The sequence below is a fragment of the Podarcis melisellensis genome (assembly GCF_964234715.1).
Source record: "Podarcis melisellensis genome assembly, chromosome: 7".
Taxonomy (NCBI): domain Eukaryota; kingdom Metazoa; phylum Chordata; class Lepidosauria; order Squamata; family Lacertidae; genus Podarcis; species Podarcis melisellensis.
Window position 1 is genome coordinate 3,439,645 of NC_138539.1, and position 16,500 is coordinate 3,456,144.

Here is a 16,500-nt window from a genome sequence, read left to right on the forward strand (position 1 = left end):
TTCCATAAACGCCCCCCCAGTGCCCCCTAACCTGTAAAACGCATCGTTCAGAACAGCGGTTTGTGCGACCCACTAAGGACCACAATAACAGAATAAAATTCAGTACAGTAACAACCAACTGTGCATTTATTTTTAAAAAAATACAATTAAACCTGTTTAGTCTGATTATTTCAACAAAACTGACGAGCTTGACCAGGAGACGCCAGCTTTTCAAAGTCTAATGGCCATTTATTTATTGAATTATTTAGTTGCTTATTTCCCCCCCCCCCAGCGCCCCCTTGCCTCCAAGCACCCCCCTAGGTAAATCCTGCTGCCGCCACCCACCAGGACGTGCTCCTGCCCAGGGCAGCTGTTTACCAGCTCCATCTGGTATGCAGGCTGAGACCCTGTCTCCCTGCGGACTGTCTTGCCAGAGTGGTGCATGCTCTGGTTATCTCCCGCTTGGACTACTGCAATGCACTCTACGTGGGGCTACCTTTGAAGGTGACCCAGAGACTACAATTAATCCAGAACGTGGCAGCTAGACTGGTGACTGGGAGCGGTCACCGAGACCACATAACACCGGTCCTGAAAGATCTTCATTGGCTCCCAGTACGTTTCCGAGCACAATTCAAAGTGTTGGCGCTGACCTTTAAAGCCCTAAACGGCCTCAAAGGCCCGGTATACCTGAAGGAGTGTCTCCACCCCCATCGTTCAGCCTGGAAACAGAGATCCAGCGTCAAGGGTCTTCTGGAGGTTCCCTCACTGCGAGAAGTGAGGTTACAGGGAACCAGGCAAAGGGCCTTCTCAGTGGTGGCACCCGCCCTGTGGAATGCCCTCCCAGCAGATGTCAAGGCAATAAACAACTATTCTACTTTTAAAAGACAACTGAAGGCAGCCCTGTTTAGGGAAGTTTTTAATATTTAATGCTGTATTGCTTTTAACACTCGATTGGGAGCCCCCCAGAGTGGCTGGGGAAACTCAGCCAGATGGGCGGGGTATAAATAATAAATTATTATTATTAATATTATTATTATTATTAGGGAACCACTGATCTAAGTGACGCCTCCTGCTGTCCCCGGAGCAATCCTAAGAGAATTGTAGAGTCAGAAGGGGATTCCGAGGGTCATCTAGTCCAACCCCCCTGCAATGCGGGAATTTCAACATGTAGGTCCCCCATCCAATCCGAAACCAGACCGGACCCTGCTTAGCTTTGCAAATGTGCCAGCAGTTTTATTGCTGCGCCACTAGGAGGACTACCCTGACCCCCCCTCCAACGGGACTTTGCTCATCCCACCCTGCTTACCACGCTCTGCCCTTCAGAGTACTGCAGGGTGATGACGCCGACATCCGCTCCCTCGTCCGCAGCCACCTTCAGGAGTTGAACCACCTCTGCATGCTTGGACCACTTGCAGTCCTTGCCGTTGATGGAGACAATGTAGTCGCCTTCCTTCAGGCCGGCCTCCTGGAAACCCAGCAAGGAGAGGTGAGGCCCAGGGAAGCTGGGAAGCCCCCCGCAGAACAGGTAAGAGGGAGGGAGGAAGGGGCACTAACACCTTCAGGGACCCCAAGGCTGTGAGGGATTTCGTGCGAAGAGATGCGTCAATGGAGGGGAGTTCCTCTCCTATCCAGTAGGGCTAGGAAAACATGCCTGCTTTTAACTCCATAGAAAACTAATTTCAGGCTTACCAGCCTTACGAGACTGCAGATGTAGCTTACCAGCTAACATCCTCACTGCGTCTGTGAAACTCACTGCCACTAGAACAGAAAAGCACCAGCCACGAAGGCAAAAACCACTGGCCGTCTAGTTGTGCAAAATGTGAGTCAGCTCCTCCTGAAATTTACCTCGGGAAATGGGAAACACTACCAAGCATTCAGCTTACTGTATTTTTCACTCTATAAGACACAATTTCCCCCTCCTAAAAAGGGAAAATGTCTGTGCGTCTTATGGAGTGAATGCAGGCGGGAGGCTCTGCTCAGCGTTCCCTTTAAAGAGCTGAGGGGAAAAGCCCCCAAGAGCTGCACACACGCTCCACGCGGCTCTTTAAAGGGAGTGCGGCTCTTGGGGGAGCCTTCCTCCCGCTGCCCTCAAGAGGTTTCACGTGGCTATCCCATAAGCCAGGACAGCAAGCGGGATCGTGTAATAAAAACATTATTTCCTAGGGAGAAAATCCCAGTGCATTACGGACTCTCTCTCTCTCTGGCTACACTTCTAGATATTTTCTCTGCGTACTGAATCGATTTGTACATTCAGGCCTTCTTATAGCGACCTTATGGGAGAAATCCTTGAGGTGTGGGGAGGAAGGTTCCTCCAACGAGGGTTCGCATAGCAGGACCTGCATGCGCAGTGGAACCTGGGTTTTCGAGCATCTTGGAAGTCGAACATTTCAGAACCCAAATGCTGAAAACCCGGAAGTAATTGCTTCGGTTTTCGAATGCGCCCCCGAAGTCGAATGGCGAGAAGTGAAGTTACAGGGAACCAGACAGAGGGCCTTCTCAGTGGTGGCGCCCACCCTGTGGAACGCCCTCCCTTCAGATGTGAAGGAAATAAGCAGCTATCCTATCTTCAAAAGACATCTGAAGGCAGCCCTGTTTAGGGAAGTTTTTAATACTTAATGCTGTATTGTTTTTAACACTCGATTGGGAGCTGCCCAGAGTGGCTGGGGAAACTCAGCCAGATGGGCGGGGTATAAATAATAAATTATTATTATTATTTCTCAATTTTCACCATTGAAATTGTTGACAGCCCTTTGCGCCTCGGTTGTCAAATGTTTCGGAAGTCAAACGGTCTTCCGGAACGGATTACTTTCGACAACTGAGGTTCCACTGTTTAGGGCAGCTTCCCACACGGTGAACAAGGCACCCACGTTCCCAACCACAAGACCAGACACTTACTGCTGCACAGCCTCCAGCGATGACTCCAGCGATGAGCACCGGGGAATCCCCTCGGAGGGTGAACCCAAAGCCGTTCTCACCTCGCACCAGGCGCACCGTCCTCGGGGGAAGCCATTTGTTCTTGGCGGAGAAAACTGACAGTGGGCCCTGCAGGAGGCAGATGGCAGATGGAATAATAATAATAATAATAATAATAATAATAATAATAATAATAATTTAAAAAATATATATTTATACCCTGCCCATCTGGCTGGGTTTCCCCAGCAACTCTGGGCAGCTTCCAACAAATTATTAAAATACAGTAGTCTGTTAAACATTAAAAGCTTCCCTAAACAGGGCTGCCTTCAGATGTATTCTAAAAGTCTGGTAGTTGTTTCTCTCTCTGACATCTGGTGGGAGGGTGTTCCATAGAGCAGGTGCCACCACCGAGAAAACCCTCTGCCTGGTTCCCTGTAACTTGGCTTCTCGCAGTGAGGGAACCGCCAGAAGGCCCTCGGAGCTGGACCTCAGTGTCCTGGCAGAACGATGGAGGTGGAGACGCTCCTTCAGTTATACTGGACTGAGGCCGTTTAGGGCTTTCAAGGTCAGCACCAACACTTTGAATTGGGCTCAGAAACGTACTGGGAGTACTGCAGGAGAGAGACTTCCAGGGCTGGGGGTGCATTTCGCATCCCCGAAATGCATGCGCCTTCCTGGCGCCAAGAATTTCAGAGCAGCCCCCATGGAGCAGAAAATTAGCATCCAGTTCCCAGGGGGGGCAGAGAGATGCCTCTGTGGGGGGCCTGAAAGCATTCTCCCCACTCGGGGTTCCCAGAGACCGACACTCGGAGATGTACCACCTCTGCTGCATGGCAGTGTCTCATGGGATCGTCCTTTTGGTAGGGACAAATGCCTCACTGTGCAGATGAGTGTGCTCTGAATTTCAGACCGGACTACTGCAATCTGCTCTATGTGGGACTGCAAAGAAGTTTGGGTGTTGTTCTTAGTCTTTGTTAAATTTATGTGCTGCTTCTCATTCAAGCATCACAGGAAAGTTTACAGCATAAAAACACAAAACTATATAACATAATCATAAACAAAACAATAACCCCCAAAGCCCATTATTATTATTATTATTATTATTATTACTATTACTACTACTACTACTGCTACAGTCATACCTCAGGTTACAGACACTTCCAGTTGCGCACTGCGCTGGTCCCGAAAGTACCGGAATGGGTTACTTCCGGGTTTCAGCGCTTGCGCATGCGCAGAAGCGCTAAATTGCGCTTTGCGCATGAGCAGAAGTGCCAAATTGCGACCCGTGCGTGCACAGACAAGGGGGTTCCGAACGTGCCTCCTGCATGGGCCACGTTCGCAACCCGAGTGTCCACTGCATTCCGCAAACATGGAGCCACCACCGAAAAGGCACGTTCTCACACTGCCACCCTCCAGACCTCTCATGGAGGCGGCGCAGGAAGAAGGGTCTGAGATGATGATCACAGGGTCAGGGGCAGTTCATATTTGGATAGGCAGTCCTTGGGGGTCTTGCGGTCCTGAGCCATTTATAGGTCAAAACCAGCACTTGGGCCTGGAAACTAATTGGTAGCCAGCGCAGTTGGACCAGGATCGGTGTAATATGCTCAAACTGTCTTGCCAGTCCGGTGAGCAACCTGGCTGCCGAATTCTGCACCAGCAGAAGTTTCTTACTGTGTGACATGGAGCTCTATAGCATTACAAGGGAGGGACAAAATGGGGAAGACAGGAGGGCGGACCTCTGGGATCTGTTGGCAATGGATCCATTCTACCATTGCCGCTCACTTCAAAACCTGGCCTCATCCAGGCCCTGTGGTACGTACCAGCCGATGGAAGATGTCTGTGACTTTCACCTTGGAAAAGTTGGGAGATTTGATTTCCGGCCTCTGGTGAGTTTTTGCTAAAAGAGAGAGAGAGAGAGGGAGAAAAACAAGGCTGAGAAAGAGGAGGGGCACAGGAAGTGGTGCTTTGAACCAGCCTTTGTCAGCCAGAATTTTTGGGACTACAACTCCCATCAGCGTGGTGTTGGCTGTGGCTGATGGGACTTGTAGTCCAAAACATCTAGAACGTACCAGGTTGGGGGAAGCCTACTTTTAAACCACTGCACAAATATATCAGTATGTATCGCTTCTGGAGCTGGATCCCTAAGGACTGCAAGTAGATATAATTCGAGAAAAAGCATGTATTCCGCAGAAACCCAGCGTTTTACTCTGGACACACAGAATCCAGCTGTCTCTTCCTTTACTTGGGCATGTTTCTAAGTCCTTAAGCCTGCTAAGAGATCTCTTTTGATGACTCCCTGGAATTCCCCCTCTGCTCAGAAGACAGGGAGTCACAGATTCCCGCCTTTCCTGTAACGCAGCAGGCTGTTTTAAAGCATTTTTAAAACATTGTGCGTTGATGCTGTAATAACCTTGCCTTGGGACTTTGGGGTGAAGGGCAGGTAATTCATAACCACAAGGGGTCTTGATCAGGAAGACCAAAATTTCAATAAGGAATGGGGGAAATATATCATTTACCTGAAAAAAATCATTGGCAGATGAAGGTGATAGACTATATGGGACTGGCAGAAATGACTGGCAGAATCCGAGACCAGGGAAGAGAGACGGCGGAAGAAGATTGGAAGAAATTTAAGGATTATCTTGGAAAATATTGCAAAATTAATGAATGTTAGAATGATGTTGGTTTAGAAATTAAGTGGTTTTCAGCTGTAATGATTAGGTAAAAAGAAAAGAAAGGTTGAAAATTAAATGAAAATTAAGGGAGAGGATTTGTTGAATTAATAATTAGAAATTGGAATACAAAAAGGGGAGGTATGAGGAGGTCGGGGAAGTAAGTTATAAGAAAATAAGGGTATGAAACTTTACTTGTTTTTAAATAGTTTTTAGTTTTGTATTTTGTTTTTTATATTTGTTATTTTTTTGTGTTTGTGTTTTGTTTTTATTACTGTCTTTTTTGTGTAACTTTTGAAACTTCAATAAATAACTTAAAAAAAAAAGAAAGAAAAAAATCATTGTAAACAATTACAATTAATAGTAGGATTGGAATGACGCTTGTAGTTAAAAGTTGTGGTGTTTTTTTTGGAGATTTAATAAAATTGGACGAACAGAGAAGATGCAGGAGAAAAAGTTAACGTAAGGAAACTTATGGAAATTGTTTTATTTGTTTACTTGGTGATTGTTGGTAAATCTGAAAATTTGAATATTATTATTATTATTAATCACAAGGAGTCTGGATTTTTAAAATAAATGCTTTGTGCATTTGTGTCTAATCTTGCTCACTTACGGTGGATGTCGGGGGCGTCCGCCGTCTCGAAGAAGTCTTCCTCGTGGTCGATCTCCGAGTACTTGCCGAGCGAGCGCTTGTGGGCGAAGCAGAGGACCTCCTGGAGAATGTCCATCTTCCTCAAGATCTTGCACAGGCTGTGGATCCTCATGGCTTCCTCGTGCCTCATGATGGCCTTTCGGAGGTGAGCCTTGCCTACAAACACACCCAACAAATATATACTGTATTTTTTGCTCTATAAGACACACTTTTTTCCTCCTAAAAAGTAAGGGGAAATGTCTGTGCGTCTTATGGAGCGAATGAACTGGACGGCAGAGGGATCCCTCGGCTATCGCTGCAGTTGCGAGTTGAGGGATGCCTCCGCACCCGGAGCCATGGCTCCTGTCTGTTGCTCGCTGTGAAACCAGCAGAGCAAGAGGCGCTGTGCAGCTATCGCTCTTGCTCTGCTGGCTTCATAGCGAAGCGGGAGGAGGGACGGATGGGAGCCCGCCTCGCTGCAAAGCGAGCAAAGCACCTGTCCTGATGTCTCTTTTACAGCAAAGCGGGAGGAGGAATGCGCAAGCAAAGTGAGAGCTGTGCAAAGTGAGACAGAAACCATGTAAGCGGCTCTCGCTTTGCTTGCTTTACATGCTCTGCACATAAATTTTTTTTTCTTGCTTTCCCCCTCTAAAATCTAGGTCCGTCTTATGGAGCGAAAAATACAGTAACTATGTGTAAAGGCAAAGAGAACTCTGCGGCTACGTCAGGCCAAAGGCCAGCTCAGGCTGACTGGAACAGCACTGCAAAACATCTGGAAGCCACCCTGGGCCCATAACCTGACGTGGCAGCGTAAATGAATAACGCAGAGTTTTTCAGTGAAAGAGTAAGAGCTTTACTGAGTTAAAATAAACTTCTTCATAAACAACATGGTTCCAAACAGTTTGACTGAGATTCCATATTGACTCTGCTCACAAGTGAGGCAGACGGATTCTGACTGAAATCTTACAGAGAGAAAATGGCTGTTAAGTCACATGTCAGAGCGACTCAAGAGATAGCAGGTAGGCCTGAATAACTATAGTAGGACCAAATGATTGCGCAGTCCCAGCACTTCCCAGCCTGCTTTGCTGCTTCGGCTCTCATGTGTCTTTGTCACGTGACACCAGCTTGGCCAAGGATGCTCTAAGCCAGTATCAGCCAGGGGACAGAGGATGGAGGGATTCTGGGAATCGGGACTTACCCAGCTTCCTTCGCTCTTCTTGGTCCTGCAAGAGCAGCCGGACGTCTGGGCCCTGTGGCGGCGTGACGTGGAACTGGAGGAAAGCTTTCTCGTGCTCCGGGAGATCCGCGTCAGACGCAGCTGCAGGAGACAGACCAGGAAAAGGCTGACTTGTCAAGCGATGGAAAGATCAAGAGGCTCCAAAAATAATAGATTGGCCAAATTCAATTACAGGAATTTGTGGAGATTGACTAGCAAACTCAAAGGAAACTCAAAGCAAAAAATTTGCGGGAAAATGGGATGGTTATAGAAGATAGGTTCAAAAATACAATAATAGTTTTGACTCCGCGCTAGCATTCGAGTGACAAAGGAAGTAAAAGGAGGTGGACAATAATTAAGGATTTGTTCTGTTTTCTGCATGTATTGGGAAATCTATATAGAAAGGTTTATTGTTTTGTGCACATTCAATTGAAAGATAAAACATATGCGAAGGGACTTGACAGGAAGTCAGAATTGAAGAAAAGTTTCTGTAAGATAAAAGGGGGGAAAATATTTATTTTCATTATTATTTTCATTATTATTATTATTTGTGTGCGTATGTGTTTTGTATGGAACGTTTGGGAGGAAATAAGATGGTAAATAACAAATAAAAAACAAAATATTGATGTATGTAATTTTTATTTCTCAATTATATTTCGTGGTAGTATGGTTGTAATGTTTTTTGTAACATAAAATCATTCAATTAAAATTATTTTTTTAAAAAAAGGAAAAGGCTTACTTGGGAGGAATCACAGAAGCGTAGCATTGGAAGGGACCCCTAGGGGTCATCCATTCCAACCCCCTTCAATTCAGGAATCTCAGCTGAAGCATCCATGACAGATGGCCAACCAACCTCTGCTGAGAAACCTCCAAGGAAGGAGAGTCTTGTGGGAGTCTGTTCTGCTGCTGAACAGCTCTTACCGCCAGAAAGTTCTTCCAGATGTTTAGTCGCAATCTCCTTTCTTGTAACTTGAAGCCATGGGTTCGAGTCCTACCCTTCCGGAGCGGCAGAAAAGAAGCTTTCTGCCTCTTCCATGGGACAGCCCTTCAGGTAATTGAAGATGGCTTTCCTATCTCCTCTCAGTCTCCTCTTTTCCAGGCCAAACACACCCAACTCCCAAGCCGTTCCTCATAAACTTTTACTCAGAGTAAAGTAAAGGTAAAGGTACCCCTGACCATTAGGTCCAGTCGCGGACGACTCTGGGGTTGCGGTGCTCATCTCACTCTATAGGCTGAGGGAGCTGGCGTTTGTCCGCAGACAGCTTCCGGGTCATGTGGCCAGCATGACTAAGCCGCTTCTGGCGAACCAGAGCAGCACACGGAAACACCGTTTACCTTCCCGCCAGAGTGGTACCTATTTATCTACTTGCAATTTGACGTGCTTTCGAACAGCTAGGTTGGCAGGAGCAGGGACCGAGCAACAGGAACTCACCCCGTCATGGGGATTCGAACGGCCGACCTTCCAATCGGAAAGCCCTAGGCTCTGTGGTTTACACCACAGCGCCACCCACGTCCCTTTTTACTCAGAGTAGGCTCATTTAAATGAATGAGTGTGGCAGAGATAGGTCCATTAATTTCAAAGGGGCTACTTTGAATGAAACTTAATTGAATGCTACCCATGGATGACTTAAAAGGTAAAGGTATCCCTGCCCGTACGGGCCAGTCGTGTCCGACTGTGGGGTTGCGTGCTCACCTCGCTCTAGAGGCCGTGAGCCGGCGCCGTCCGAGGACACTTCCGGATCACGTGGCCAGCGTGACGAAGCTGCAGCTGGCGAGCCAGCACCAGCGCAGCACACGGAAACGCCGTTTACCTTCCCGCTATAAAGCGGTACCTATTGATCTACTTGCACTTAAGGGTGCTTTCGAACTGCTAGGTGGGCAGGAGCAGGGAACAAACGACGGGAGCTCACCCCACCGCAGGGATTCAAACCGCCGACCATACGATCAGCAAGTCCTAGGCACTGAAGTTTTACCCACAGCGCCACCCGCGTCTTACACTGACTTAAATGTTTAATTTAAGATGGCTGTGCTGTACTGCTTGCTTAACTTGAGCTGATGGTGCTTTTCGTTCTTTCTCTCCCTCTCACAATTTTCCTCTCTTTTTCCTCCCTTGTTCAAAACAAAAAAAAATCCTTCCAGTAGCACCTTAAAGACCAACTAAGTTAGTTCTTGGTATGATCTTTCGCGTGCATGCACACTTCTTCAGATACACTGAAACAGAAGTCACCAGACCCTTCTATATAGTGAGAAGGTGGGGAGGGGTGTTACTCAGAAGGGTGGTGGGAATGGGTGATTGGCAGATAGCTGTGATGAGCCTGTTGACGACTCTTAACGACTGCAATAGGTCTTCCAGGAAAAAGCAAGGGGTGAGAAGGTGAAAAATGGCTTTGTCATGTATAATGAGATAAGAATCCAATGTCTTTGTTCAGACCAGGTCTCTCCATGGTGTTAAGTTTGGTGATAAGTTGCAATTCAGCAGCTTCTCTTTCCAGTCTATTTCTGAAATTCCTTTGTAGTAAAACAGCTACTTTGAGATCTTGTATAGAATGTAGAATCTGTAACTCCCTTGTTCAATTTGCTATTTTCCAAAAAGATGAAGAAAAGCCGCAAGCCGCAAGGCAAGACATGCCAGACTATTCAAAATCCAGCTGGTTTCTAAACACTGCCCAATTCTCCGGCAATCGCCGCTTGCCAAGTCTCTAGTCCTGAGTGTGGCAGAGACCACATGACCCAAGTCCTTGTGAGACGTGAAACAGACTGACTATCGCCCTGAAGATGTAATCTCCTCTGCATTTATTATCATTCGCCGGCCAAAGCCACGGCTAATCTGCTTACGTTAGGAATGAACTTTGGGATTAGGGCCGCTCAAAGCACCAGGAGGAGACAATAAAGCGCTAAGGAAGCTCAGCTAAGCATCTTCCTCCCTGCTCTGAAAACAACACCTTGGAATCAGCCGCCGCTGCCCTAAGCCCATTATGGGCTGGCATCAGAGGTGGCACGTGCCAGCCTGGGTTGGGGCTCAGTCTGGCCAAGAGTTTGCTGACAGGATGCCGAGCCAGTCAGATACTGTTTTACTCCAGAGATGTACAAAATGGGGAGAAGCAGTGAAGCCAAGACCACACTGGTTTCAGATTCAAATTGTGCTCAGAAACGTACTGGGAGCCATGTACTGGGAAACACACCTTTCAAGACCGGTGGTATGTGCACTCCCAGTCACCAGTGTGGCTGCCGCATTCTGGATTAGTTGTAGTTTCCGGGTCACCTTCAAAGGTAGCCCCACGTAGAGCACATTGCAGTAGTCCAAGCAGGAGACAACCAGAGCATGCACCACTTTGGCCAGACAGTCCGCGGGAAGGTAGGGTCTCATCCTGCATACCAGGTGGAGCTGGTAAACAGCTGCCCTGGACACAGAACTGACCTGCACCTCGATGGACAGCTGTGAGTCCAGAATGACTCCCAGGCTGCGCACCTGGTCCTTCAGGGGCACTGTTTCCCCATTCAGGACCAGAGAGTCCTCCACACCTACCTGCCCCCTGTCCTCCAAGAACAGTACTTCTGTCTTGTCAGGATTCAACCTCAATCCATTAGCCGCCATCCATCCTCCAACCAGAATGGCAATGTATTGTTAAGTATTAGGGGTGAGGGGTAGTAGCATCTCCCCGGCTGCATATTGATGTCAGCTGGATGCACGTTGCACAAAAGCCACAGGTGGAGAGGCACTAGTGACAATAAAGGATTATTATTATTAAAAAGCAGAGACGTCACCTTGCCAACAAAGGTCCGTATAGTTAAAGCTATGGTTTTCCCAGTAGTGATGTATGGAAGTGAGAGCTGGACCATAAAGAAGGCTGATTGTCGAAGAATGGATGCTTTTGAATTATGGTGCTGGAGAGTCCCAGGGACTGCAAGAAGATCAAACCTCTCCATTCTTCAGGAAATCAGCCCTGAGTGCTGCCTGGAAGGACAGATCCTGAAGCTGAGGCTCCAAAACTTTGGCCACCTCATGAGAAGAGAAGACTCCCTGGAAAAGACCCTGATGTTGGGAAAGATGGAGGGCACAAGGAGAAGGGGACGACGGAGGACGAGATGGTTGGACAGTGTTCTCGAAGCTACCAGCATGAGTTTGACCAAACTGCAGGAGGCAATGGAAGACAGGAGTGCCTGGCGTGCCCTGGTCCAGGGGCTCACAAAGAGTTGGACACAACTAAACAACTAAACAATAACTATTATTATTATTAATTGTGCTTGGGGGCAGAGGGAGAGATTGAGGGCAGGGGCACGGGAGAGCCAAAGGGGATACTCACGGGGGCAGTCACAAAGAGCCATGGCAGCGTAGCAGTGAGAGAGAGCCTTGAAGTGCTCGGATTTGACATGCACCATCGTGGTCCACGAAAAGGGGACGTAATCCTTCACGTGGGGCTGGGTCATTGTCTGATACACCAAGGAGTAGACCTCTTCCACCTGGAAATGTCAAGGACAGGTACAAGGTGGAAACACAGGCATGGCAAAGATTATTTCACACTCACCCACCCAATGGCTGGTGGCCACGAGGGGAAATTCCAGGTGTTTATTGAGCATCCGTCCCGATTTGCATACAACACAGAGGTTGTATACAGAGAGTCTGCCATCATTTGACTGCAGGGAGATTGCACGACCGCAAGCACCAGGGTGGAAAAAAATCAATGGTAATTTTTTTATTTAAATCAGTTTTTTTAAAATTTTAAATTGGATTTTTAAAATAAAATGATTTTGGAGTAAAAACCTTTCTAAAGGTAGTTTTCTATTTAAGTTCTATAATAGTCCAAAAGCTAGTCATCAGGAAATAAGGATTTGCTTTAAGTTTTTCATGTGTGCCAAAACTCAGCCTAAGGTTTTTTTTTAATTGTTTACCACATCAGTTAACAAACATGGATACATATGCTATAATGTTATTGTTTTAGTTTAAATTGTTATTAAGGAAATTGATATTTTTCTCCTTCCAATAAAGCACAGCACACAATAATTTCATAATTATCTGCCTATGTATTTCTTATAGTATAACGATACCAGTAATTTTTTATAGAACTGTAAAAACTACTCTGAAAATTTATTATTCCAAAAATGAAACCTTCATCTGGTTCTAAATATTAAGATTTTACCAGCAAGAATGAATCTTTATGTAAAAAAGAAGAAGATTTAAATCAAGTCTTACTGACTAGTGATTTAAATAGATTAGATTTACCGTATTTTTTGCTCTATAAGACTCACTTTCTCCCTCCTAAAAAGTAAGGGGAAATGTGTGTGCGTCTTATGGAGCGAATGCAGGCTGCGCAGCTATCCCAGAAGCCAGAACAACAAGAGGGATTGCTGCTTTCGCTGCACAGCGATCCCTCTTGCTGTTCTGGCTTCTGAAATTCAGAATACTTTTTTCTTGTTTTCCTCCTCCAAAAACTAGGTCTGGTGCATCTTATAGAGCGAAAAATACGGTAAATCAAATCCAGCCTGACAGGCACCCATCGAAATTTGTTTGCCACATGGCTACAATATCACCAAATTGCACAAATATTCAACCAGGATAAAGTAATTGGATTTGAAAAAGAAGAATCAAAATTACAAAAAGTATTATTACAAAACTCAAAAAAGAATATATCTAAAATGTATAATTTATTATTAGAATGGGAATTAAAGGATGAAGAAGTAAAAGAAGTTATGATTAAATGGGCATGTGATATAGGATATGTAATTCGGCTGGAACAATGGGAGAAATTATGGAAATATGATATTAAATTCATGGCATGCAATACAATAAGAGAAAATTTTATGAAAATGGTGTACCAATAGTACTTAACTCCGGTAAAAGTGGCTAAAATTTACAAATTAAGATCGAATACCTGTTGGAGATGTAAAAAAGAAATTGGAACAATGTTTCACATGTGGTGGGAATGCCAACCTATTAAACAACTTTGGAATGAAATCTATGAAGAGCTCAAAAAGATGTTTAAAATATCTTTCAGTAAAAAACCAGAGGTATTCCTTTTAGGTTTAATACAAATGATATTCCCGACAATCAAAGGAAAGTATTCCTTTATGCAACAACACCTGCCAGGATGCTTATAGCAAAAAACTGGAAAGGGAGAAAAAATCCATCCGTGAAAGATTGGCAAATTAAATTTTGTGAATACATAAATCTGGCAAGACTCACAGCATACATAAGGGGACAATCGGACCAGAAATTATTAAAAGAATGGGGTTGTGCTAAAGAGTATATGAAAAAACATTGTTCTGGAGTTAGTATATTGGTATGTAATGAATGATGCTTTACAGGGTTAAATAAAAAGAAAAATGGTGTAAAAAAGAAAGAAAGTACAAACGTGGAAGTAATCTAATTAGACACAACAATATAGTAATAGTAATTTTTTTGAGGTCTTAGAACAAAGGAAGGAAGTCAATATGTGTTTATGTACGCAATGGTATGGTTTTTTTCTGTAGATGTGTGCTTTTTCGTTTTTGTTTAGTTTAGTTTCCTTTGTTTTCTTTCCCTTTTTCTTTTCTGTTTTTTTTTGTATGTTCGGTTTTGGTTTTTTTGTATAGTATTATTTTGGATTCAATGTTTGTAATGTTTGTTATGATTCTGCATTGGGGGAAATTTTTTTTTTAAAAAAGAAATTTGTTTGCAGGCAGGTTCTGCAAGAACAAGCGCCCGCCGTCATATGTCTGCAGGGAGGTTCTGCAGCGATGAGCAGCAATTGTGATTTGTTAGCAGTCATTTGGCCATGTCTCTCTGTTGCAATTTGCCTGCACGGAGGTTACACATCAATGAGTGCCCATCATAGTTTGTTGGCGAGAGAATATATGACAAGGAGCGCCTGCTGTAATTTGTTTGACGAGATATATACCACAATGACGATTCTCTCCTTTACGACCTCTTAAGTGATAATGTAATTTGCAATTTATCCTTGATTTGTAGGAGAAAACTGAACTTGATAGGGCTTAATCTAACTGACTTTGAAAATTCTGACCCCTAAGATATTTGGGAAATCATCCGGAAGAATCTTACAGAAAAAAAGTGTTCCCTTCACTCTCGAGGTTGCAAAACACAGCACTTGCTCTCCTCTCTATTTAAATCTCCCTTTGTGTAGAGATTTTCAAAAGGGATACATGACAAATCTGAAGAATCATGAATTGTGCAGGCTGTTTATGTTAGCCAGATTTAATATGTTTCCCTCAATGATAGTGAGAGGAAGAAATTTAGCTCTCCCAGAATCAGAGCATCTCTGTAAATGTAGTAAATAGGAACCTGATACTTTGGAGCATATTTTCTTTTCCTGTGATTTTGGCATTTATGCCATTCTTAGAGGCCTTACAACAGGCTCAATTCTATGCCACCAACGGTTCAGGACCTGCTCTCGGACAGGAATGATTAAATTACTTTAATAGTGGCTGAATTTTTGAGTGTTGTCCATGTAGAAAGACAGGGCCATTATAAAGAGATTTAGTGGTTCTTAATTCAATGGCGATGTGGTAATGTTGTATTGTATTATTTCTGCAAACTGATTTTCTCTGGAGTTGTAGATCTGACTGGGACAAACCTTGTTATGTTGAGCTCGTATTTTGCACAACTTGTATACGGTGTCTGTTTGATAATGTGTGGTTTGCTATGCCTAATAGATATTTGATTTGATTTACCACAATGACAGTTCACCGTAATTTGCTTGCAGGGTATGTCTTCCCCAACTTTCCTAGCCACAAAAGTCCCTGACCTTCTCCAAAGGCTGCTGTGGAGGTCAGAACCAGTCTGGCAAGCCTGCTGAGTCACTTCTGTGCTCCGTGAATCACGTCCCAACCCTGTCACAGCTCATACGATGCTAGTTTTGCCTTCCAAACACAGAATCCAAGCCGAACCTTCTGGGCACAGATCGGAATGTCCTGGAAGGCTTGAGGGGTGTGTGACTGGCTGGCTAGAACTCTGAAGAGGAACCAACCCACGCTGCAACACTTTGTTGCAGTTGCAGCTTGCAATATTTAACGGATGCATTTATGAAACTTTTTTTTCCCCTTTCACCCCTAAAGGAAAGTCACCAGCAAGGCAGTATCAAGAAGTACTATCTAACTGGGACACAATTTTAACTTTGAAACCCACAGCCCTCTCTTCCGGGTTCAAAATGTTATCTATCAACTGACAGTTTCTTTTGATCTTTATCTAAAGACGTGTGGCCTCCTTTACAGAACACTGATTTCCAAAAGATGTCTAATTCAAGAGACATCTTTAAAATATATAAAGAACATATTTTAAAACTGGGAAAGAAGGTGTATGTGAATTCATTCATCAGACGGAACAGAAGTTATTCTGGAAAATGCTGGACCTCTTTGTTACCGTAGTAAAAAGGTAAAGGGACCCCTGACCATTAGGTCCAGTCACGGAAGACTCTGGGGTTGTGGCGCTCATCTCGCTTTACTGGCCGAGGGAGCCAGTGTACAGCTTCCAGGTCATGTGGCCAGCATAACTAAGCCGCTTCTGGCGAACCAGAGCAGCGCACGGAAACGCCGTTTACCTTCCCACCGGAGTGGTACCTATTTATTTACTTGCACTTTGACGTGCTTTCGAACTGCTAGGTTGGCAGGAGCTGGGACCGAGCAACAGGAGCTCACCCCGTCACAGGGATTCGAACCGCCGACCTTCTGATCAGCAAGCCCTAGGCTCTGTGGTTTAACCCACAGCGCAACCCGCGTCCCTTTTTTACCGTAGTAGTCATCTGCTATTTTTAAGTATTGTGGCACAGCAATTCAGTAACTTTATTTTCCATCCACTTTTGCCATTTGTGCTTGTACCAGCTTCTGAAACAATAAAGTCTTAGCCGAGAAAAACAAAACAAAAGAAGAAGTACTATCTCAAAGCAGGGGTTTAGTTTAAAGGGTTCTATGCATGAACGAAAACATGCTTCCCCAAACCCCTGGAACTGCTCTGTGTTTGCAGATTAAGGGCATGCTCAGCACTCCCAGAGCCCATGTGCAAGGCGGGGAGCTTAAATGCTCTTTCCACACCAAGTACCCCAGGCAAAGCTAGCATGGAAAGAGCTTTTCAGCTTCCCCAAATGCTGGAAATGGAAATCCCT

At 45.1% G+C, this 16,500-nt stretch overlaps 1 protein-coding gene across 1 annotated transcript in view; it reads right to left on the reverse strand.

Annotated features, from left to right (window-relative positions):
* RHPN1 (rhophilin Rho GTPase binding protein 1) overlaps positions 1–16,500 on the reverse strand; it is a 61,929-nt gene that overhangs the window by 4,951 nt on the left and 40,478 nt on the right. The window contains exons 9-14 of the mRNA XM_081918807.1: positions 11,713–11,869; positions 7,391–7,510; positions 6,175–6,369; positions 4,713–4,789; positions 2,875–3,021; positions 1,286–1,444 (exon numbers count right to left, since the gene is read on the reverse strand). Coding sequence (XP_081774933.1) covers positions 1,286–1,444; positions 2,875–3,021; positions 4,713–4,789; positions 6,175–6,369; positions 7,391–7,510; positions 11,713–11,869 — 855 coding nt within the window. The remainder of the gene's footprint in view (positions 1–1,285; positions 1,445–2,874; positions 3,022–4,712; positions 4,790–6,174; positions 6,370–7,390; positions 7,511–11,712; positions 11,870–16,500) is intronic.